We start from the raw sequence: 25,106 nt of genomic DNA, 5'->3' as shown, positions 1-25,106 counted from the left end.
GTGCAGTCGTATCTGACATAGCCTTGGCAATAACGAATCTCGTGAACGAGCACTGAAATAGGAGCAACGCCGTGTTGCCCCTACGAGATTTCGGTAGTGGGATCACAAAATCCATCGAGACGATCTGGAAAGGTCGTTCGGCTAGCACGTTACCAGGTGAGTATCCACGAAGCTGTGGACGGCTTTTACTCGAGCTGCAATCTGGACATGACTTCACATGCTTCTCCACGTCGGCGTACAAGCCGATCCAATAATAATCGGACTTAACGCGGTGGAACGTTCTCACCACACCTTGATGTCCTCCTTCCAGCGAGTCGTGACAGTTCTGCAAGACCTCTTGAATCATCGTTGTCGGTACCACAAGCCGCAGCTTGGTCTCCTCTTGCCAACCGTGGTCGTACCGACGATTCAATCCAAGATAGTGAAGCACGCCGTCTTCTGATAACACGAACCGGTCAGCATACTTCCAGGCATCTCGAGCTTCTTTGTAACTCAGCTCTTCTGCTTGGCCCTGAAGCACCTTCTTGATGTTAAACCACTTCTGCTCCTCGTCTTGTGCCACCAGTATCCGTCTACGTCGTTCCCGCTGTATCGCTACCGGATCAACATCTTCCGCATTGGGAAATACCGATGGTACAGTCTTGTGAGGATGGTCTGGCAAATCTTCGCCGAATGAATCTTCGGTGGACGTCTCTCGTCGTTCTTCATGCTCCTCTTGAGCTTTTGAGACATCCTCCGAGTGTTCATCTGCAAACCTGACGCGTTTCTTGGCTTTCGTCTGTCGCCGAGTCATCACTGCTATATTACCATAATCGCACTTTGGTGAGCTGTAATCAACCACGAAATTTTCGAAAGTTTTCCACTTTGAAGACTCGCTGCCTGACAGTACATGTACTTGACGCTCTGCTCCTCGTGACGAATCATCTACCGAGTCTTCATCCGGCTCGTAGATCATTTCCTGGATGCGGTTCAGCGATGCCAATTCCGACTTGCGAGTTTCAGCCAAGATTACCCGACTGACCTTCGATTCCAGCGCTTCAGTGGCTAACGAATCCGCGGCCGCGTTGTATTCTCGTACAACGTGAAGATATTTAACTGATCGAAGCTTGGCCGTGAGTTCCTTGTGAGTATTCAGCAGCGCTAGCAAAGTTTCCTTCCTGCATGCGATCACCCCTAGTGATTGTTGAATCGCGAGCCTTGAGTCACCAACGATGACTAAATCCTCGGCACCGTGCGCAATAGCAGCCTTGACACCGTTGATCATACCTTTATACTCTGCCTCATTCACCGTGGTAGCCGAGAGGTAAGCGTTTGCAGCAATCACTACCTTCCACTCAGGAAGGCTCCACAGCACCCATGAACAACTCCCGTAGCCACCGTACTTCTCTGTCTTCGCTGATCCGTCAAAAGACATGACGAATCCGCTGTAATTACGGAAAAGCCTGGCGTACAGCAACGCGGGGTCCATTCGAATAGTCGGGGAACCTTTGTTTGGAGGCGCCACCGGCGCGAGCGAGTCTTCCAGGTCAACGAAGCTCGTGATGCTTGACTGCAGTAGCTGCGCAAAGGCGACATCCTTCTCTTTCACGCGCTGCACCTTAAGGTGCCACTGCGATAGCAGCACTGCGAACTGGACCGCGCGTCCGAAGAGAGACTTCGACTTATGCACCCACTCTAACGTCGAGAATCGTGTATAGACATGTAGCGTCTTTCCTGCCAGCTGGACGGAACAGATCTTCAACAGCAGAAGTAACGCCAAAACTTCCTTCTCAGCAGGATGGTAGTTCATCTCGGCCTCCTTGAGCACCCGACCGAGGAACCGTACTGGGTGTAACTTGCCGTCATGTTCTTGCATTAGCGTAGTGCTCAACGCCCATTCATTCGCAAAGAGCATGACGTGAACTTCTTTCGACCGATCGAAGTGCCTGAGGATGGGTGAATGTGAAACACTCGTCTTCAATCTTTCGAAGGAATGACGTGCCACAGAAAGGCCACCTTCAACGACAAAGTCTTTATCCTTGAGCTGGTACAGCGCCGCACCGTAGACCGCGAAGTCTTGAATGAAGCGGCTGTAGTAATTAACCGCTCCAAGAAACGACTGCATGCCCTTCTTGCTCGTTGGAAACGAAAGCTCGGTGATGGCCGCAAGCTTCTTGGAATCAGCTCTGATACCTTCTGGCGAAATTTTATGCGACAGAAAGTCCACCTTGGGTTGGCAAAAGATGCTCTCGGTGAAGCTAATGCTGATCCGACACTGTGCGAATCTTGCTAGCAATCGGTCCAGCGTCGCCAGGCAGCTGTCGAAATCCTCGCCACCGAAGCAAATGTCATCCACAAACGACCGTCGACCAAATACAGGTTATAGCGATGATTCGTCTGATTCCCCGTTCGTAAACATGTCAGCAACGGGGCTGTTGACGAGTTGTAGTACAGGGTCGGTCTCTACCGGTGCTTCGCGGTCTGCCGCGAGCTTCGTTTGAAACGAACCTTCGGCGCTTGGTCCACGACGTTCCTTGGCCTGTTCTTCAGCTAAACGCATCCTCTCCGAGTATTCAAACCAACCTCCTTTAGGTTGAACGAACCCCCAGAGTGCGTTGTCAATCATACGCTGGTAGATCATCGGCGCGTTCTTTAACCCAAAGGGCATGCGTAACCACTCAAAATGTCCTAGTGCGCAGACGAACGCCGACACTTTACGCGCTCGTAAGGTCATCATGACCGCCCAGAAGCCGCTTGCTGCATCCAGCGAGCAGAACCATAGGTAGCGCTCGAGATCTGTTAACAGGTCGTCGACTAGCGGCATTGCATACTCCATGATCGCGGTGATAGCATTCACCATCTTGTAATCAATGCAGAGCCGGATGTCCAGCCCGTTCTTTTTCATCACAATCACGATCGGCGATGCCCATGGACTGTCTGAAAAGACGATCAGTCCTGCACGCAATAAAGCGCGCAGCAGCTCGTACAGCTTGCCGAGAAATCGTAGCGGCACGCGCCGGGCACGCTATTTAACTGGGGCGTGCCCCTGTGTGTCGATATCGCATACCGCCCCGTAGGCTGGCGGCGGCAGTGCGTTACCACTAGCAATCAGGATGTGCTCGTGGTTCTTTAGCGTCGCGACTAGACGTTCTCGGCGTTCTGTCGACAGCTCAGGATCAGCAACATTAGGCGCAGTGTAGTCAATTGTCGTGTTGATCTCTTCGGTCAGGTCCGGCAGGAATGCCAGCTCCTTCGCGTAGTCGTCCAAGCCAATGTTGTTAGCTGGGTGTTCGTAGAAATCATTTCTCGTATCCTCCGTTGCTTCATTTCCCTCGGTTGTTAACACTCGAGCAACCGAGATGTATGTTCCGTCCAACGCCGCTACGGATTCTTCCCTTGACTCAACATTGGCATCCGCTTTGATTTCAACAGTCGGTACTTGGTCCATCTCCTTCCCATCCTGGTTTCCCATCTCTGGGCCATCTGCCGAGTCGTCGTTCGCAATATTGAATGCGTGGGCAGCCGACATATTGGGTTGTTGACTTTTGTTCCGCTCCTCGTTCTGCCGCTGTCTTGACATTTCGGAATTCGCACCAATCTTGCAATGAATACTCGGTGCCGTACTCAACACCTTCTGCGCGATGCCTGTATCCTCTGGATCAACCACCGATGTCTCGTTCGCAGATTTGGTGACACACAAGGCCGGGACAGATTCGTTAAAACGGGTGACTCCATTTTATCCAGTGCTGTTGCTTGTCGCTTCCGTGGTCACCCCTGACTGGACACTAACACTCGTTGGCGTATGTACCACGTTTACCGGCCTCAGTAGTTCGTGTGTACGCACTACCGAGGCTTCGTTCGCGTTATTGCCCCCGCCATGGGTTGTCGTGTACGTGTCCAAAGGTTCTGCGGAAGGCTGACCGTCGGCCGAATCCCCGGCTGTCACCCCAGACGCCAGACAGGCTTCCACTTGTTCACGTTCTTCCAGGATCAGTGCCCAGCGCTCTGCACATGTCAGACGATCACTAGAATCCACTAGCGAGTCTTCTAGAGGTCGTGCTAGCACCCCACCGGGTTCTGGGTAGTATGGTCGATCAACTGCTGAAGGCTGAGTTGCAAGCCATTGTTCGTAGATTTCGCATTCACGCTGAAAGAGCTCGCGGTCTCTACAACCTTCGTAGGCCAACACTTGCCAGTCTTGGTACTTCTTGGACTCCAGACGCACATAGCCGTCACCTCGTGGCAAATCCCCATCTGGAATCCACATCGCGATCGAGTCGTGTGCTGGTAGGTACACAGTTCGATCAGACACGTTGGTCAATCGAATGCTCTGAGGCCGTCCACGTCGAAACCTCGTCACTGACGGGATTAGCTTGTTCGTTCGACGAACCCACAGTACGTGTTCTTCCAGCCCGACTTGACGCTTCGCTAGTCGATATTCTCGCCACTCGTGCGCTTGAATGTCCAACCGCTCGGGTGGCCCGGCGTTAACATGGGAGCCGTATTCTTCGCTGTCGATCATGTTCTTGGTCTTTATCAGCGGGATTTGGACTTCGTGCGGTAATTGCGCCGCGCCGTGGAACAGGTCTAACCGGATCCCGGCTGGGATCATAAAGTCGGTCCCGAGTACCACGTCGACGCCTGCACTATGCGCCATTACCCACATCTCAAACTCGTACACCATCTCCCATCCGAGCGTAATCTTGACGCACGCTCGTCGCGTCGTAGACACCTTGCCTTCGTTGATTACTTGAATGTCAATGCGGCGTCCGTGATCAGGTACATCTCGGAGTCGCAACTTCTTGACAAAGGCGTCAGTGATCACACTAACGTTCGCTCCTGTGTCGAGGAGAATTCTCGTTCGCTGGTCGTTCACAGCGCCTTGCACCAGAGCTCTCATTCTGATCCGTCGGTCGAATTTCTTGGCCGACCACCACCCCTGTCTCTCGCCAGGGTTCAACTTCATCATCTTGGAGTGACCCTTGGGCACGTCTCGCGCTGCACTCGAAACCAAGCCGAGCGAACCCTCGCTGGTGCCCTCATCAGCATCAGCACACTCCACTCTCTCTTCAACACCTCCACCGAGGATTCTACTCCTCCCCTTTTCATTTTCCGTCGCGTTCACACTTGTTACGTAATTATCAGGCCATTCACTCTGCCCCATGAAAGCAAAGATACACTCTGCTTCCATTGAAGGCTCGGTTAGCTGTGGCAGCCCGATAGGGACCAACCCAGTTGTAGTTGGCGGGCTGCCTAGTTTAAATGACGTTCTTGAACGACGGCCTTGAGCTCTGGCGGGAGTTCCTCCTTCGTGCCTTTAGTGCGCACGAATTTGGCAAGGTCTTGGAAGTTGCGGAAAAGTTCGCATTGTCCAGCATCGTGGAGCTGCTTGCAGAACTTGCATCGCTTGTTACAGTAGTGGGCGGAGTGACTCATGCCACCGCACACCGCGCATGGTCCGTACTGTGGGCGTCGGTTGTCGCGGTTGAAGTCACGTCGACCGCGTTGGTCCTGATTGAACCCACGGTCACTACTTCGGCGATCTTGATTAAAGCCATTCTCGCGATCAGGCGTGTTTCCACGCGGTTGGCGGTTGTCCGAACGTGCGTAGGTGCCTTCAGCAGCTGCACGGCGCTCGTTTTCGTTTGCAGCAGCGAGGTATCGGTCGTTTTCATCCAATGAGAAATCGCCATCCGTAATATCGGGCTGAAAGTCGTTGTACTCATCTTGGACATTGTCGTAAGCGTTCGGATCTTCGTTTGAATACTCGTTGCCTCCTTGAGCAGCTTCACGACCTTCTAATTCAGCTAGTAGGTCGTCCACCGTAGCTTCAATAAGTGTCAATCTTGGTTTGTTGCGGTTGTCATCGCGGCGACGGTCATCACGCCGGTTGTTGCGGGCGTACCCATCGTCGCGTCGCGTATCACGACTCTTAGAGTATCGGTACTCACTGTCACGCTTGGCCATTCTCTCCTTGCCCTTGAGAACATCTTCGACGATCTCTTCGAGCTCGTGAATGTCGGCGACTCGAGCGTGGTAGAGACTCTCCGCTAGTTTGTCATCGTCGCATGTTGCCAGGAACTGCTGTACGTGTTCTTTCGCGTCGCGACCACTCTTCTCAAAGTGTAGACGGGCGGTCCGAGCGTAGCCGTTCAGCCTGTTTATGTAGTCGCACAGATGTTCATTTCGTTCCCGCTTGGCGGAGTAGTAACGCGACAGTGCCGTCTGCGTGAACTGCGAGCAGTAGTAGCGGATAAACGCATCGCTCAGCAGCTTCCACTTGCGCTTCGTCTTCTTCGGAAGTTGACGGAACCAATGAATGGCTCCGTCCCGGAGACTTAGCTCAAATGGAATGCACCATTTATCGGCATCTGTGTGGGTTCCAGTCATTTCATAGACGAACCCACGGAGCCATTGCATACAGTTCTCGCTCTTGTTGCGAGAGCCTGAGAACGGCGTGATGCGATCTAGCGGTCGGTGCGAAGCCATTTCAATCCTCGGTGTTGGGTCCACGTCGTTCAGCGTCGCTAGCTCATTCATCTGACGCATCAACTCGAGTTGAGGATCTTCCTCGTCGAATGTACGCACCAAAATGTCATCGTCACTGGACGAACCATCGCTGTCGACTTGACGACGTCCGGCACCACCTTTGGGAGCTCGCGCACCGCCTCGGCGACCGAACGAACCCTCGTTACTTGCGTAAATACGTTATATACGGCTCTCCGAACGTGGCGTAACCATGTGCGAGTCTTGAAAGTACGGTGAAGCTTCGGTAGTGCCAAAGGCACCACGCTCAGCTCCACGCTTGGTCGGAGGAGTACGAACGAGTCGTTGGGGCGTCGGCGGCAGTGGAATCTTAGACGGATCTTCATCTTGAATCATCGGTCGACTCACAGGCTGCTTTCCGGCATTGATGCCAACGGCGCCAAACGCCTTCCGAAGCTTGTCCTTCCATTTCTGGAGAGCAGCTCCGGCTTCATGTGGACTCCAATCCTGGAGCGACATCGTTGATGGGTACGTCTCGTTCTCGAACCTTAGCGACAACAGTAGCGAAACTGAATCCTCGGCAACTTGACTAGTCGAAACCGAGTTGACTGGGTATTGAAGTTCCTGCGCAAGCGCAGGCCATTCGGCCTTTTTCTTGGGGATGGGCTTGAACAGCTGCATCCACTCATCATTCTGCATCAGCGCTTGTACGCGGTCGAAAACGCGCTTGGCGGCTGGTGTATCACCGTTGATAGGTGGGCGAGGTGCCTTCAGCAGTGCTGAATGCTTTGCACTCGCCACCGAAAGTTTAAAACCCTCGGTCCCATCGTCATAATTATCATAGGCCGGTTCCGGTCCCGCAACATCATCACGCTCGTCGGCGAGGTTCCTCGAAAGGGACCTGATCGCCCCGCTCAGCTCTGATGATAGCGTGGCCGTCTCCGGCGTCGCTGCGCCTGGCTCTGGAGCCGGCGTCTTGTCTTCGTAATCTTCATAATCGAGGGCGTCAGGACCGATGTCCGCTTCGTCGTCGAAGCTCACTGAAAGCTCGGTGGCGGCTGCAAAGCGCGCAGCCGGGCTTGAACTCTCGTTGCGAGCCCCGCCAGACTTGGCAGGCGTAACTGGTACCGTCGGTTGTCCTTTCGCCATGTTTCTTGTCTTTTTCTTGTTCTTCTTCTCTTGGTAGCTCGTAAACTGGAAGGCCATACAAACAGTTCACAATGGTCACAATCTGTTCCCGGGTCGCGGCACCAGTTGTGGTGTTGGAAATCCCACGTGAACTCTAGCTACAGATGTAGTTAGGATGTTCCCACAACAATACGTCTACTTGGATAGTAAACGATCGTTCGGGCGGACCTGAAGACCCCAGTTCTGCCCTTGCACCGGGACAAACTGGACCTTGTAAACTACTTATATAGGCCAACCAGTAAAATAAGAGCACGCTACTAGCACGAGCAAAGCTAGCAGGTGTTTTGAATCCTCGTGGTCCCAACAGCGGAAGGGTACCAGACACGGGTAAGCCTTTTACGAGATCACCGAGTGTTCAACACTCGGCTGGAAGAAATAAAAGGGAGGCAATTCAAGCACTCCCAGTCGTGCAAATAGGCAACAATAAGCCGTCACGTAAAACCTCCCGATAATAATCGGCCAATACACAAAGTCTCTTGGCCTTGCCGGATGAACCCTCGCTACAGAGCTTCGAGTTCACCGACAGGCATAACACACTCAAACAAGCTTGACCTGACGCTTACCTTGAAGCCGGACGTCGCTCTGTGTGCTTGAGTGGAAATTCTGTTCTGTATTTAAGCTTACCCTTTCGGGTCTATTCCTAATAAGAAGTCCTAATCAAGTATACAAATATCAAGTGAACAATGATCCGTTATGGATCTTCTTGCATGCCAAGCGTCGTCTGCACTGTCGCATGAGCATCTTTAACGGTCCGCGCCCTGTTCCATACGGTGAATGTGTCTTCCAAAGGTCGCTGAGTATTCCGCGAACTCATCCCAACCGCCACTGAGGGTTCGTACCGTAGACGGTCCGCTGAATGCGAATCCGGCCAGTCCATTATTAATAATAAGGACAGCCTGGATTCAGTGACATAGGGCCGTATCCGATACTTGTTGAAAACTCGGAGGTGACGCCGTCGAGTCCCTTGCACCTTGGCGTCTCCGTACATCACCCGACCGAGGGTTCGTCGCTTGAACAACTTAGGCGGTGTCACGTCTTTGTCGACGGGTGATAATCCGCAACCACGGAGAAATCACTACACCACACTCCTCTCGTACGGGTGCTCGCCGAATCCTTCAAATTCGGATACGGAAGGCACGTACCTACCGTCCTTCAATTCTGTCAACCGCCAGATGCCACACTTCGTCAGTATCGTCCGTTCCTGGCAGCTTCTGCGCTCTGCCTGACCACCGTTTCATCATCCGCCCATCCTATCGTACTCGTTAAACGACTCACCGTACTCGTCACGCCCGCTCCATGGTACACGTTCGCATATTCGTTCGCCGTGAGCGAGCCGTCGTACTCGGTCGCGTCACCGAACTCGCCCGTATCACAATACGTAACCGCCTTACCGTACTCGTCCGTATCATACTTGTTACACCGCAGTAATTCATCCAGATAAACTTCAATGCGTGATTATTCTTTCGTGCAAAGGAGACCTTGTCTTTTGCTATTTTCTCGTCACGCACTGGTACATTGTGAACGAGGCGCTACTTAACTATTATAAAGTTGTAAGGTAGAAAAACAAAACTAAGTGTAAATCGCTAACTAGTTGGCAGGCGCTGCTCTAACAAAGAAACTCTTAGATAACAAATATGAATTGGGAATACAACTTCTTAGCTACAGGTCGCTTACTCCTAATCATCCTTATTTTCTTCGTCTCCAATATCATCCCATACCGAAGACATGGACACTTCCCACTCCGTCAACGTGGGCTGATCATTAATCCTTGGCTCTAGATCTACCAGCATGCTAGTCGGTATGGCTTTTTCGTACTCTTCACCAGGCAGCGTCTCAAATTGGGTAACATGAGTAAATTGACTGTTGCGGCTCAAAAATGAGCACATCTCGATGTTATGACTCGACAAGCCGGATCGATGAGTAGTCATGCCGGTAACCCAGAGTCTCGCTCAATGGTAGTGGATGTAGATGGAGCAGCAAAAAGAATCCTGGTGACATGCGGTAGGAAGTGGTACATGTTGGTTTCTTCTTGGCACTTCCAGAAGTCAAGAACGGGTTTCGGCTGCCCGTTTGACTTGCACTCGAACGTAATTGTATCCGAAAGCCAACGATCAAGTTTTTTTTTTCTCCACACGTCCTTCTTGGCCGCTTGGCTAAGAATTTTCACTGGGTTTTCACCAAACGAATCCGTCAGCTCTTCAGAATAGGCGATCGGAGGTGGCGGCGGATTCACTAGCAGCGACCCATCGCGGGACGAAGAGCTGGCATTTGCTCTAGATTAATTTTCAGCCTCAGCTTTTTTATAAAATCTAATACCTCTCTAAATCTCTGAGTTAATATTTAAATGTCATGTTTATTTTTGAAACTGAGCTATTAGTGATATCTAATTGCAAGAATAGTAGTACTACTTTCGAAACTATCATTCGATAATAGTATTATTTGGTAAGCATTACCTTTGATTCCCTAGTAAATTGTAGCCTATATATATTTGTTTATACGCATGCTCCCATAGGCAGATCCTGTGTACATGTAGTGGCCTCACCGTAAACTGTAGAACAGCTTCATCTAGCTGTTAATAAACAAAGTCACTTGTGTGTCGATCCACACAAGGGAGTTTTTCTGCTTGAGGTGCTTTTCTAATACTACGTGTATTAATAGCTGTTGTCTGTTCACAAAAGCTACAAAATGTAGCCTCGTTACTCGAAAGTTACAAATTGCTGCAGGAGACTATGGCGAAAGTGAAACACGAACGATCCTTGACCTGAAGGAGAAGGGATATTCATGTGGTCTGTGAGGCTCTCGAATGGAAAAGCCGTGAAGATGAGCTTTCTGAAGGCGTTATTAATAGTAATCTAGCGTACGTGACGATACTCGACAGCACGCATATTATTCAAATTTGATTCTTGCGTATCATTACATATTACTTCGAAGTATGTGTTAGTGTATAATTTGCATTGGGGGATTATCACGAGCGGTGGCATCCAAATGTTTCAGAGATCTCTCGGTGTCGTTAAAAAAAATGCAAGCTGTGGTGTTTCAGGGATTGCTCGCGTACAATCCCTGAAACACCACAGCTTGCATTTTTTGGCGAGTTTCTCTACAGGTTAGAGACTTTGGAGACCTGTGTGGGGTCCAAAACCCGATATGAAGAGATCCAATAGCGAGATCATAAATTCATGTAACAGATGATCTGGATCGAGGTAGATGTCCATGGTATCCATGTAACGGCTGATTTTTTGTTGTTGTTGCCGTCCGTGTTGGTGAACGACTGTGAGATTTCGGTCACGCACATAGGAGATGAGGATCTCATTGTCTGAAGCTCCATATTTATGTTTTAATTCTACCGATGCATCCGGGAGGTCTTTGGGCGCCCCTTCGACTTCATTACCATGCTCCAACTCGCCCCGATCGTAATTTGCGTCCAATCCGATCGTAATTTACTTCCACTGGTGCTGCAAACGTCTGAAGGGCTGATGCTGACGCCTGCTCTGCTCAAATCTTTTCAAACTTGACGTAAGTGGCAAAACATTGGCAGTCAAGCTGGATGAAACAAACTGGAGTGCTGGGTCGATAATCAAAGTCTCTTTCGCGGCAAAATTATGTATGATGAGGTGGGCTTGTTCCGGTAAGAAGCAGATACTTCTTTTTGATCTGTTCGGTGATCCAGACTAGAGCTGGATTCCAGTAGCTTACAGTATGTCTGCTCACAAGTTGTCAGTCGCTAAATGCTTTCGCTGCGAAGTTCTCATCTCAGCTCAGGTGGAGTAAGCGTTATCGTCTTTTGTGCGGCGAATCCAGTTGAGGGTGACCGTATTCAGTCAACAGACCTGCGACTTCTCGAGCTTCTTACTGTAAATAAACACTGTAACGAACACGCCTACAGATAGATTTTCTGCCTTTTGCCGACAAGCATTTTCTTGTTTACTCTCTCCTGCAAAGTTCTGTTACGCTTTGGCATAATCTAGCCACAGTACTGTACAAGTACTACATAAGACGATTCAAGGAAATCCATGTGGTAGGATTTCAGCTTAACAGCGATTACAGCCCACTGCGAAATGGCTCCGCTTTGCCATCAACGCTCCGTTCGTAAAGGTGCTTTCAACAAATCGCTGGATTTTCGCCACCTCAGCTGTATCGGCAATTGTCGCTGCTTCGGTAGTCGTCGTTCTGTCAAAAAGGAGTCTTAATGTCACCGTAAAGTTGATGCCAACGTTAAGCGGACGGGGTCCTTTGCAAGACATGATATCCAAGCAGAAATTTCCAGCTCCGTTATGTACTTCGAAGTTCTAAGACACTCCGAGTGGTGCGCTTGGTTAAGGACACTTCAAGACACTATTAAAGTTTGGCTACCACGCCTCGCCTCGTCCAGTTTAAACTTGGCATAATCATTTTTAAGAAAACAATTGGTGTGCAAAAACCTGTTGGTAATATTACGCGCGCAGAAGCACGCCCCGCACGACTCGCGTGCGGTACAGTACAGTATGCAGGCGACTGTCTTGCTTGGACAGTCTCGCACTCTATGTCGGCAAGTCGTGGCTCGGGAGCACATCATCACGGTACATGTAGTCGTTAGGCTCGGTGGGCAGTACCTGTTCATGAACATGTACGTCCACCTTCAAGCTAATTTGCTGGCTATCCGCTGTGTCGGTCTCATGGCAGCCATCGTAGCTGTACAGTAATGCGCGAACAGTAATACTGTACACGTACGGAATCTGCAGCCGTGTCGTGTGTGTGTCATTTGCATTTGCTGCTCAACAGGATCTCTTGTGATTGTATGGATACAGTACCTCATACAAACGTCGATACAACGGCTGAGTCGCGTCCGCCATAATCCGCGAACAGTTGACGGCCTCGACTCGACCGTAGACATGAGCACATCTGTGCGGAAAGTTCTGTGTCTTGCCATCTTCGATAGCAAGTCCAGCATAACAATCTACTCACCACCTCATTCTCCAATTTCTCTTCTTTCGAGCAACTCGCCTCGCAAGCCCTCTAAGGTTTCGATGGAGAGGCACCACGACAACCCCAGGGTGGGCAATCCCACCGCCAGTAGCGACACAGACGACAACCAAAGTGTTGGTGATGTCGTTCCTGAAATGAACCCCCAGGTGTCCACGTACCGCCTGCCCCGCTTCAGCTCTCGCCGTCTCAGCTCCAGTAGCTCCATGGGCGACTACGACAGACTACCGCGTACGAAAAGTATGTTCCCGGAGCCACAGCAACTCACCAGGGACGACCTCACCAGTGCCGACGCACTGATGGCCGACGGTGTTTTCACCATGAACACGACTCTCTCCACCGTGATTGAGAACGCTCTGGGCCACCCGATCCCCGGTCTCGAAGTTCGATTCCGCAACCTGGAATTGTCGGCCGAAGTGCCGATGATTAAAGGTGGTGAGCTGGAAGTCCCGACGCTGATTAACCAGGTGCAACAAGGTATCAGCAACATGTGCTGCAGCTCCAACAAACTCACAGTAGAAAAGAAGATTTTGCGTGGTGTCACCGGCTCCTTTAAGCCGGGCCGCATCACCCTCGTGTTGGGCCAACCTGGTTCGGGTAAGTCCTCACTTATGAAGGTGCTCGCCAACCGGTTCCACATGGACACGAACATCACTCTGAACGGTGAGATTGATTACAATGGGAAGGACCGCGGCAGTCTACTCAACGAACTGCCTCGCTATGTCGCGTACGCCAACCAGATCGATGATCACTACCCTCGCTTGACAGTCCAGGAGACTTTCGAGTTCGCGCACCGTTGCTGCGCCGGCACGGGCATGGAGCCGTGGGCCGTAGAGGCGCTCAAGAACTGCACGTCAGAGCAGCACGACCACGCTGTGGAGGTTCTGAATGCCCACCACAAGTTCGCAGCCGACGTGACTGTCAAGAAACTCGGTCTGCACAACTGTAAGGACACAGTTGTGGGTAACGCCATGCTCCGCGGTGTCTCTGGTGGTGAACGCAAGCGTGTGACCACGGGCGAAATGATGTTTGGCATGAAACGTATGCAGCTACTCGACGAGATCAGTACGGGTCTTGATAGCGCTGCTACCTATGATATCTGTAAGTCTATGAAGAGTGCAGCCCGCAACTTCAACGCTACCGTCGTGATCTCGCTGCTTCAGCCGTCGCCCGAGGTCTTTGAACTCTTCGACGATGTGCTGCTGATGAATGAAGGCACAATCATGTTCCACGGTAAACGCGAAGACGCCGTGCCCTACTTCGAGAACATGGGCTTTCACTGTCCGCCGCGTAAGGACGTGGCCGACTTCCTGTTGGACTTGGGAACCAACAAACAGGACGCGTACGTCGTCGGAGGAAACGTACCGTACCAGTCCGAAGAATTCGCTGCTCGTTTCCAGCAGTCGAGCATCTTCCACAACACGTTGAAGCAACTTGATGCTCCAGTCCAAGACACCATGATGTTCGCCGACTTTACGCCGTTCCGTCAAACGTTCAATGAAGACCTGGCGACGCTGCTGAAGCGCGAGGTCACGCTTACGCTGCGTGACACGACGTACCTCATGGGCCGCGCCGTCATGATCGTTGTCATGGGTCTACTCTACGGCTCCACGTTCTGGCAGATGGACGACTCTAACAGCCAGCTGATCCTGGGTCTACTGTTTTCCGTGGCCATGTTCCTGTCCATGAGTCAGGCGTCGCAAGTGTCGACGTACATCGACGCGCGTTCGATTTTCTACAAGCAACGTGGTGCTAACTTCTTCCGGACGAGCGCGTACGTGCTGGCCACGTCCATCTCACAGATCCCGTTGAGTATCCTCGAGACGGTCATCTTCGGAGCCATCACGTACTGGTTCGGTGGCTACGTGGACGATGCGGGTCGCTTCATCGTGTTCCTGGTCACGCTGTTCCTATGTCAGATGTGGTTTACGAGCTTCTTCTTTTTTCTGGCCGCTGCGTCGCCCAATTTGACGATCGCTCAACCCATGATGATGGTGGCCGTGCTGTTTTTCATGCTGTTCGGAGGGTTCTTGATCTCCAAGGGCGACATCCCGGACTACCTCATTTGGATCTACTGGATTGACCCGCTCGCGTGGGCCATCCGCTCGTTGAGTATCAACCAGTATCTGGCCGACAAGTTCGACGTGTGTGTGTACAACGGTATCGACTACTGCGCTCAATATGATCTTACTGCGGGCAAGTACAACCTCGGTGTGTTCGACTTGCAGACCGAGTCCGAGTGGATCTGGTATGGCTGGATCTACTTCATCGTCGGCTACTTCATGTTCGTATTTGGTGCCTATTTCATGCTCGAGTTTAAGCGCTACGAAAGTCCAGAGAACGTCGCTGTTTTGGAGCAAGACGAGCAAGCCGCTCGCGACCAAATGGTCTACAACCAGATGCCCAAGACCCCCAAGGAACGCCAGAACGTCATTGAGATCCACGACGTCGACAGTGTTGACGGCGGAGTCCCCACTATCAGCGTTCCTGCTCAACCAACTGGCCGCGGTATCGCTGTGCCTGTAACTCTGGCATTCCATGATCTCTGGTACTCGGTGCCGCTCCCCGGTGGTGCTAATGATGAACAAATTGACCTGCTTAAGGGCGTCTCTGGCTTCGCTCTACCCGGTACGATGACGGCGCTTATGGGATCTTCTGGTGCTGGTAAGACGACGCTGATGGATGTCATTGCTGGTCGCAAAACTGGCGGTAAGATCCAGGGCAAGATCCTGCTGAACGGCCACCCGGCCAACGACCTCGCCATCCGTAGATGTACCGGATACTGTGAGCAAATGGACATTCACTCCGACTCTGCTACTGTCCGTGAGGCGCTGATCTTCTCGGCCATGTTGCGTCAGGATGCCAGTATCTCGACCGAGCAGAAGATGGAATCTGTACAGGAATGCATTGACCTATTGGAGCTCGGACCTATCGCCGACAAGATCATCCGCGGGTCGTCCACGGAGCAGATGAAGCGCGTGACGATCGGAGTGGAGTTGGCAGCCCAGCCCAGTATCATCTTCATGGACGAACCGACGAGTGGCTTGGACGCGCGCTCGGCCAAGTTGATCATGAACGGGGTGCGCAAGATCGCCGACTCGGGCCGCACCATTGTGTGTACGATCCACCAGCCCAGCACGGAAGTGTTCAATCTCTTCGACTCGCTGCTACTGCTCCGTCGTGGTGGTCGTATGGTGTTCTTTGGCCAACTTGGAGAGGACTCCAAGAATCTGATCAACTACTTTGAATCCTTTCCTGAAGTCAACCCGATCAGGCCTGGCTACAACCCTGCTACTTGGATGTTGGAGTGCATTGGTGCTGGTGTTGGCGGCGGCAAGGCTGCTGCTAATGCCGATCCGTCACAGCCATTGGACTATGCCGATCGCTTCGTGGTAAGCGACCAGAAGGCGTTGATGGAGGAAGATCTCGACCAGGAAGGCGTGCTGTACCCGTCTCCGCACCTGCCCGAGCTCAAGTTTGATACCAAGCGTGCGTCGAACTCGGCCACTCAATTCGATCTATTGTGCCGTCGCTTCTTCCGCATGTATTGGCGTACTCCTACCTACAACCTCACGCGTTTGATGATCAGCATCGTGCTCGCCTGTGTCTTCGCTATTATCTACCAAGGAACCGACTACAACACGTACAGTGGAGCCAACGCCGGCATCGGTCTGATCTTCGTGAGTACCGTGTTCTTGGGTATTATCAGCTTCAACAGTGTCATGCCTGTGGCTGCCGACGAACGCACAGCCTTCTACCGTGAGCGTGCATCGCAGACTTACAACGCGCTGTGGTATTTCATTGCCGGTACACTGGTGGAGATCCCGTACATCTTCTTCTCGAGCTTACTGTTCATGGTCATCTTCTACCCGAGCGTAGGCTTTACTGGTTACATTACGTTCTTCTACTATTGGCTCGTGGTCTCCATGAACGCTTTGGTGTTCGTGTATCTCGGTCAGTTGCTGGTGTACGCTCTACCTAGTGTGGCTGTCGCGACTACGCTCGGAGCTCTACTCAGCTCCATCTTCATGCTGTTTGCCGGCTTCAACCCGCCCACGGGGAGCATTCCGGAAGGATACATGTGGGTCCACTGGGTCTCACCGCCCACCTACAGCATTGCTATCTTGGTTGCACTGGTCTTTGGAGATTGTTCGGGTTCCAAGGTGGGTTGTGATGCCATGCAGGATGCTCCTCCCAATATCGGAGACATGACCCTCAAGCAGTACGTCGAGGACACGTTTGACATGAAGCACGATGACATTTGGAGAAACGCCATGATCCTCATCATCCTCATCGTGGTATTCCGCGTGCTGGCGCTGATTTCTCTTCGCTACATTAGCCACCTCAAACGTTAAACTGAGCTAGCTTGGCAGGATCGAACTGCTGGAAAAATGAAAAAATATAGTTTGCACATAGTTTGCACATGGTAAATTACCAAAACAAAAACTTGTACAAAAATGCTTTTTTTTAATGAGCCAGTCTTTGTAGTACATATACTACAGCTACTTTTATACATTCAGATTTGAGCTCCACTATTTTTATAAATGTAGTACTATGTTGTAATACTAAGTAGTACTATGTACAACGTAGAATAGCAGTAGTGCCAATAATGGGTCAATAAAAACTGCTAAAAAACTTATAAATGACTTTATATCAAAGCTTTTGATTCAGAATGTTTTCAGTGTTTTGTTTTGAAAACGCCCAACCCAGTACTGTACATGTAATGATCACGAGTGGTAATTACCACGGGAAGGTGGTATTTAATAAGGAAAACCCCATTCATTCGGTACATGCACATGTAAAGAAACTTGGACGTCCCATTTCGTTAGTACGAGCGAGTTTCGAGTCTGTAATCCTGCGCGTAGCTATACCGCTGACCAACAAAGATAATCAACAGATCCCTTGGCACGTTGACCACCCTGTTTGTCACGGAGCTTTGCCTTTCCGATTCATGTACACACGACGACCAGAAAAAGGAGTCATATAATATGAACACGTACCAACGCTGCGTGTGGCCACGAGTTGTTCTCGCTTTGATCCTCAGTTTTCAATTTGCCACGTGCCCAGCAAGTTCAGTCCCATTCGAGAAAACCAACAACCATGGGCGAAGAAATCTTCCCAGCTGAAGACAATAGTAGTGTCGGTGATGTCGTCCCCGACACACTAACGACTGCGAAGGCCTCTAATTATCGTCTACCTCGCTTCAATTCGCGTCGCGTGGGTTCCAGTGATCAAGACCCGCTACCGCGCACCAAAAGCATGTATCCGGACCCCCAGGAGCTCACCAAGGACGACTTGACAAGTGCTGATACGCTGATGGCCGACGGAGTGTTCACCATGAACTCGACGCTGTCTTCAGTCATCGAGAAGGCTTTAGGCCACCCAATTCCTGGCTTGGAAGTACGCTTCCACAACCTTGAATTGTCAGCCCTGGTGCCGCAATTCAAGAGCGGAGGTCTGGAAGTTCCGACACTTTGGACGCAAGTGCAACAAGGCGTAACCAGTCTTTGTGCACCGAAGGAGAACAATCTTACGGTGGAAAAGAAGATCTTACGAGGTATCAGTGGCGTGTTCAAGCCTGGTCGCATCACACTCATTCTGGGTCAGCCAGGATCCGGCAAATCCTCGCTCATGAAGGTGCTGGCTAACCAGTTTCATATGGACAAGAGCATCACGTTAAATGGAGCCGTCCAGTACAGTGGCAAGAACCGCAATGAGCTGTTGGAAGTCTTGCCACGCTACGTTGCGTACGCCAACCAGATCGATGACCACTATCCTCGCTTGACAGTCCAAGAGACTTTCTAGTTCGCTCATCGATGCTGTGCTGGCAAAGGGTTGGAGCCTTGGGTGGTTGAAGCACTTGAAAACTGCACACCGGAGCAACGTGAGCACGCTCTAGAAGTCATGACAGCTCACCACGAGTTCGCTCCGGACATCACAGTCAAGAAACTGGGTCTGGACAACTGTAAAGACACTGTCGTGGGTAACGCCATGCTCCGTGGTGTGTCTGGAGGCGAGCGTAAGCGCGTTACCACTGGCGAAATGACTGTGGCCTGGAAGAGACTGCAGCTTCTGGACGAGATCAGTACAGGTCTCGACAGTGCAGCTACTTACGACATCTGCAAGTCGATGAAAAGTGCAGCTCGCAACTTCAATTCCACCGTCGTGATCTCGCTACTTCAGCCGTCTCCCGAGGTCTTTGAGCTCTTCGACGACGTGTTGCTGCTGAACGAAGGCAGCATCATGTTCCATGGCAAGCGAGAGGACGCTGTGCCGTACTTTGAGCGCATGGGTTTCCACTGTCCACCGCGTAAAGATGTGGCCGACTTCTTGTTGGATCTTGGCACGAACAAACAAGACGTTTACGTTACTGAAGATACCAGAAGCGTTCCTTACCATGCCGCCGACTTCGCCAAAGTCTTCATGGACTCGGATATTTTCCAGAAGACCCTGAAGCGGCTTGACGCGAGTGCAGACGCCATGGTATTCGCCGATCTCAAGCCGTTCCATCAAACGTACACGGAAGAGCTGGTCACGCTATTGCAGCGCCAAGCGATGCTAACGCTGCGTGACACCACGTACCTCATGGGACGCGCCGTTATGGTTATCGTCATGGGCCTCCTGTACGGTTCGACGTTCTGGCAGATGAATGACACGGACAGCCAGTTGATGCTGGGTCTGCTCTTCTCGTGCGCCATGTTCCTGTCCATGAGTCAGGCGTCACAAGTAGCGACCTACATGGACGCTCGCAGCGTTTTCTACAAGCATCGCGGCGTCAATTTCTTCCGTACGAGCGCGTACGTGTTGGCCACTTCCATAACTCAAATTCCGTTGTGCGTATTGGAGACGCTGATGTTTGGGTCCATCGTCTACTAAATGGGTGGATACGTCGACGTGGTCGATCGATTCCTCGTGTTCCTCGTCACGCTCTTCCTGTGCCAAATGTGGTTCACGAGCTTCTTCTTCTTCCTCTCGGCCGCATCGCCCAATCTGACTATCGCACAGCCCGACGTGTTGTTGCTTGTCTTCTTCTTCATGCTGTTTGGTGGCTTCTTGATCGCCAAAGATGATATCCCGGACTACTTGATTTGGATCTATTGGATTGATCCATTGGCCTGGTGCATTCGAGCGCTGAGTGTCAACCAATACTTAGCCCCCAAGTACGACGTCTGCGTCTACAAAGGCACCGACTACTGTGCAGAATACAGCCAAACGGTGGGCAAATACACCTTAAGCGTCTTCAATCTGCAGACCGAGTCAGCGTGGATCTGGTACGGATGGATCTTCCTGGTGGCTGGGTACTTTATCTCCGTCTTCTGCTCGTACCTTGTGCTCGAGTATATGCGTTTCGAGAGCCCTGAGAACGTGGCTCTGGCCCAAAGTGATGACGCGGACAACGATCAAACTGCGTATTCCAAGATGCCAGCGACGCCGAAGGAATACGAAAATGTTGTCGATATCGTCGACAATGGAGTCACCACACAAGCCTTCGCTAACAACAATGTCGTTCCGGTCACGCTAGCGTTCCACGATCTCTGGTACTCGGTGCCGCTCCCCGGTGGTGCTAATGATGAACAAATTGACCTGCTTAAGGGCGTCTCTGGTTTCGCTCTACCCGGTACGATGACGGCGCTTATGGGATCTTCTGGTGCTGGTAAGACGACGCTGATGGATGTCATTGCTGGTCGCAAAACTGGCGGTAAGATCCAGGGCAAGATCCTGCTGAACGGCCACCCGGCCAACGACCTCGCCATCCGCAGATGTACCGGATACTGTGAGCAAATGGACATACACTCCGACTCTGCTACTGTCCGTGAGGCGCTGATCTTCTCGGCCATGTTGCGTCAGGATGCCAGTATCTCGACCGAGCAAAAAATGGAGTCTGTACAGGAATGCATTGACCTATTGGAGCTCGGACCTATCGCCGACAAGATCATCCGCGGGTCGTCCACGGAGCAGATGAAGCGCGTGACGATCGGAGTGGAGTTGACAGCCCAGCCTAGTATCATCTTCATGGACGAACCGACGAGTGGCTTGGACGCGCGCTCGGCCAAGTTGATCATGAACGGGGTGCGCAAGATCGCCGACTCGGGCCGCACCATTGTGTGTACGATCCACCAGCCCAGCACGGAAGTGTTCAATTTCTTCGACTCGCTGCTACTGCTCCGTCGTGGTGGTCGTATGGTGTTCTTTGGCGAGCTTGGCGAGGAGTCCAAGAACCTGATCAACTACTTTGAGGCCTTCAACGACGTCAAGCCTATCACTCCAGGATACAACCCTGCTACATGGATGCTCGAGTGCATCGGAGCTGGTGTTGGCGGTGGCAAGGCTGCTGCCAATGCCGATCCGTCGCAGCCAAAGGACTTCGCTGAACGCTTCATGGTGAGCGACCAGAAGGAGTTAATGGAGGAAGATCTCGACCAGGAAGGCGTGCTGTATCCGTCTCCGCACCTACCTGAGCTCAAGTTCGACACCAAGCGCGCGTCGAGCTCGGCCACTCAGTTCAATCTGCTATGTCGTCGCTTCTTCCGCATGTACTGGCGCACACCAGCGTACAACCTCACGCGGTTAATCATCAGCTTGGTGCTGGCTTGTGTCTTTGCCATCATTTATCAAGGTACAGACTACACCACGTACACAGGCGCCAACGCTGGGGTGGGTCTGGTCTTCGTCAGTACGCTCTTCCTGGGAATCATCGGCTTCAACAACGTCATGCCCGTAGCTGCCGAGGAACGTACAGCTTTCTACCGCGAACCTGCGTCGGAGACGTACAACGCGTTGTGGTACTTTATCGCCGGGACGTTGATGGAAATCCCCTACATCTTCGTCGCGAGTCTGGTGTTCTGCGCCATCTTCTTCCCCAGTGTCGGGTTCACGGGATACATGACGTTCGTCTACTACTGGCTCGTCATCTCGCTGAATACGCTCGTGTTCGTCTACTTAGGCCAGCTCATGGTCTTCGCGCTACCCAGTGTCGCTGTCGCAGCGACATTAGGGTCGCTCTTTAGCGGTATTTTCTTGTTGTTCGCTGGCTATAACCCTCCGGCGAGTAGCATCCCAACCGGATACAAATGGGTTCACTACATCTCGCCGCCCACGTACACGATCGCTATCTTGGTCGCGCTCGTTTTCGCCGACTGTCCCGTGGGAAGTACAGACGGTATCAGCTGCCAGAAGCTCTCCAACTCGCCTCCTTCAGTTGGTAACGTGACGTTGAAAGAGTACGTTGAGGACAACTTCGACATGAACCACGACAATATCTGGAGAAACGTCATGATCCTCCTCATCTTGATCGTGGCCTTCCGTGTGCTGGCCTTGTTCTCCCTGCGCTACATCAACCACCTCAAACGTTAAAGGAGAGGAAATACAAAGGCACTTGTCAATTCAATCAATACATATTCATTTCCATTCCAGCAACCGTGAGTCGAGCAGGGAAGACGTCCATCTCAATGTCTTGCCTTGTCGAACGCAGAGTTGCATTTTACCGTACTTTAAGCACAGCAGCAATTAAAAACCCATCACGCACCGGGCATTTCAAGCACTAATTGGTACAGCAGGACAAGTAGTGCCAGCATACCAAACACCAATACGCCATACACGTACGCTGTGCCACTAAATCTCCCGCTGTAGACATTGCTGGTCGATATCTCGCGACGCGCTTGCAATTGCAGTAAAGCTGGCGCGAAAAACGCCACGTAAATACCCAGAAGTCCACTGATCTGGAGCGTCACAGATAAGTCCGACACGAACATGGATATCAATAGTGGCGGCACGGCTGCTCCGAATCGACACAAGAGCTTCCACGTCGACCTCCTGCTGCCTCGAGTCCATTTCTGCGGTAGTACAGCAGCCATATTGTCGCCTAGTGTCACTGAGATGAGTGGGAACACGCTCAGAGTGTCGAGAGCAGGGAACACCACGACAATCATCGACAGGAGCTTTGCCCACATCGGCACGAGCGCCATCGACTCGTTGATTCCCCACGTAAAGTCTGCCCAGTTCAAATTCACACTTGTCGCGAGTTTGGGTCCGAAATACAGCGAGCAGATCGACCCGAGAGCGATGTAAAACATCATCGTGGTAAGCAGCGTACTGCTGAAGACCCTGGACGCTTTCTCCTGGTTCCTGACGCCCAATGGGGCCAGTAATCCTGGCACCGAATGCTGGAATAATTGCGAGAACACACCGGTACTAAACATGACGCCAAACCCGCTCAAATCCACAAGCGAGTATTCACTAAAGTACGGCGACTCGGAGCTAGAAGTAGCCTCTGCTCCGCTGTCGTAAGGGTCTGCATACACCGCGTACGCAGCGCTAAAGATCATAATCAATAGCGCAGCGAAGCGTACCACAGACATAGTTAATTGGACGTAAATCTGCTCCGTCAGGTCCGAACAGGACAGTGGCAGGACGATACAAGCGAAGACAATGGCCGCGTGGACACTAGAGAGCTCCCAGTCTCCAATATGACTCACTTGAGTCAAGAAAGTGTTGACGAAAACTTGACTGTACCCCACTAGGCCTCCGTACATGAGACCTAAGAGGGAGATCTGGTACATTTTAGAGCCTGCAGGACCCAAAAATCTGTCACAGAGCTGCGTAACCTCTGGGAAATCGTCACATTCCATGGATACACTGCTTCTGGGAGTGGTGGAGTAGGATGAGGCCTTGAGTGCAGTGGTTTCGCTCAATAAAAAGCTTATGACAAAGGCCTCGCGTGCTCTGGCGACACTCTCGCAGACCCACATGACCGTCATATAGGACAGCAGCGTGACTACGACGATCATAACGTTACCCATTACTAGTCCAGCGCGGTAGAACGCGTAGGGGATGCCCAGCGAGCCTACACCCAAAATGTAGTTGACTGTGAAGGCGTAGGCCACAAGTGGCGAGTACTGCGCGCTGGTTTCCTGCTGTTTGATGAGAGGTAGAGACGTCTTTCGACGCAGGAGGCGATGCGCATTGCGCGAAGAGCGCGTCTCACCGTAGTCCTCCCAGTTTCCTTCTTCCTCGCCGCTGTTGTCGTACACGGAGCTCCAGTCCATGGCCGCTAGGTCATGCGGAAGAGTGACGCGGGTGAAATGGTAATCGTTAGCACAATTGATTGGCCATGATTTCAACCAATCCTAATTGTGAAAACACACGTATGCCCTTTTGTTAAAAAAAAAAAAAAGGAAATGGCGTTAGCCAGCCCTACCCCGTTCCAAAATGCAATACACCTTCAGTAGACTACTGAAGGTGTATTGCATTTTCATTGGATACTCACCCGACTACTGAGTAGTCGGGTGAGTATCCATAGGTCCTACTCACCTGACGTCTCCCACCGTGCCATCTGTCCTTCTTCGTTCCTACGCCGCAGGTCAGATCTTGTAACGGGGTACGTAGCCCTAAGTGTACCCTGGTTACATGAAGTGTGACACTTCACACTTCAGGTGTATGACACGTCATACTCCGGGATATTTGGTACAAGGTACCAAAGTCGTTCAAAGCCAACCATTGATCAAACGACATTGCATTTCTAAAGGTAACTTATAGTTTGTATTAAACCCAAACTTACTCTACCTATAAATATACTCAGTTTACAATCTACCTTATTTAGGTCACTTCGCTCTCTTTAAATAAAGAGGGGACCTGTGAACTGCCGTTCACTGAGAGTTTGTATACTCTCGGAAGATAAATTCCTCTAGCGCAAGGTGCTGTGTGACCCCGTCACACTTGGTAGCACTCGTAGTCAATCCACGCCATCGCGGGTAAACTACCTGAACCTCTCCGAAGTTCGTTGCCATGGATAGGAACGACTTCTCCCATATGAACGAATCTCAGTTCGAGTCGGTTCGGAAGATGGCAGGCATCTTCGGGATGGAGGCCCTGCAGAGCCTGGTGGTGTCAACACCGGCTGAGCAGCTCGAGCGCGTCAGTGCGTTTGACGCGTACGAGCAGGGCTCATCGCGCACGTGCAAAAGAACCTGCAGGCTCCGGCGGCGGAAGCAAATCCGCCTCACCCGAAGCCAATACGGCAGAAGGTTAAGCCGTATGAGAGGAAAGAAAGGCGGAGAACCTTCACTTCTGGGTTCCGAGAAGTAGAGCTCGCGATGGGACGCGGCTCTGATCTCGACCGAGCAACTGCGTGTTGCTTTTGCACTCTCCAACCTTAGCGGCCGTGCTGAGAGTTGGGTGTACACACGAGAAGCAACACCCCCTGGATGCTTCACATCCTGGGCTCAGCTGTTCGAGCAGCTCCGAGCCGCGTTCCTCCCGGCGAACTACGAGTACCGCCAGCGTTCGCGCTTCCTCTCGTGTAAACAAGGGAGGCGCGAACTGCACGAGTATGTGCAAGAGATACGGGAGCTCACGGCGTCCCTAGTGAGAAACCCACTCAGCGAACACATCAAGATGACTGTGTTCATGGACGGTCTTCGAGTGAGCCCAGCGCGCACTGGGCTGTTCCGGGTGCAGTCAAGCACCCTTGAAGAGGCGATTCAAGTGGCTCTTCA

At 51.8% G+C, this 25,106-nt stretch overlaps 3 protein-coding genes across 3 annotated transcripts; 2 read left to right on the top strand and 1 right to left on the bottom strand.

Moving 5' to 3' along the window:
- Positions 1-12,521: 12,521 nt before the first annotated feature.
- Positions 12,522-16,967, top strand: PITG_13122 (ATP-binding Cassette (ABC) Superfamily; the record flags this gene model as incomplete). The annotated part of the gene is made up of 1 exon (XM_002900601.1): positions 12,522-16,967. One exon carries the CDS (start codon positions 12,522-12,524, stop codon positions 16,965-16,967), a length of 4,446 nt encoding a protein of 1,481 aa, XP_002900647.1.
- Positions 16,968-17,712: 745 nt separating this feature from the next.
- PITG_13121 (ATP-binding Cassette (ABC) Superfamily) lies at positions 17,713-21,966 on the top strand (the record flags this gene model as incomplete). Its single annotated transcript, XM_002900600.1, has 3 exons — positions 17,713-18,214; positions 18,446-19,399; positions 19,766-21,966. The coding sequence occupies 3 exons, from the start codon at positions 17,713-17,715 to the stop codon at positions 21,964-21,966; spliced, it is 3,657 nt and encodes a 1,218-aa protein (XP_002900646.1).
- Positions 21,967-22,130: 164 nt separating this feature from the next.
- PITG_13120 (uncharacterized protein) lies at positions 22,131-23,657 on the bottom strand (the record flags this gene model as incomplete). Its single annotated transcript, XM_002900599.1, has 1 exon — positions 22,131-23,657. One exon carries the CDS (start codon positions 23,655-23,657, stop codon positions 22,131-22,133), a length of 1,527 nt encoding a protein of 508 aa, XP_002900645.1.
- Between the last annotated feature and the right edge of the window lie 1,449 nt (positions 23,658-25,106).

Source organism: Phytophthora infestans, genomic scaffold (assembly GCF_000142945.1).
Source record: "Phytophthora infestans T30-4 supercont1.25 genomic scaffold, whole genome shotgun sequence".
NCBI classification, from domain to species: Eukaryota; Oomycota; class Peronosporomycetes; order Peronosporales; family Peronosporaceae; genus Phytophthora; species Phytophthora infestans.
Note: the sequence above shows the minus strand (reverse complement) of the source record. Positions and strands in the feature narration are given on the sequence as shown.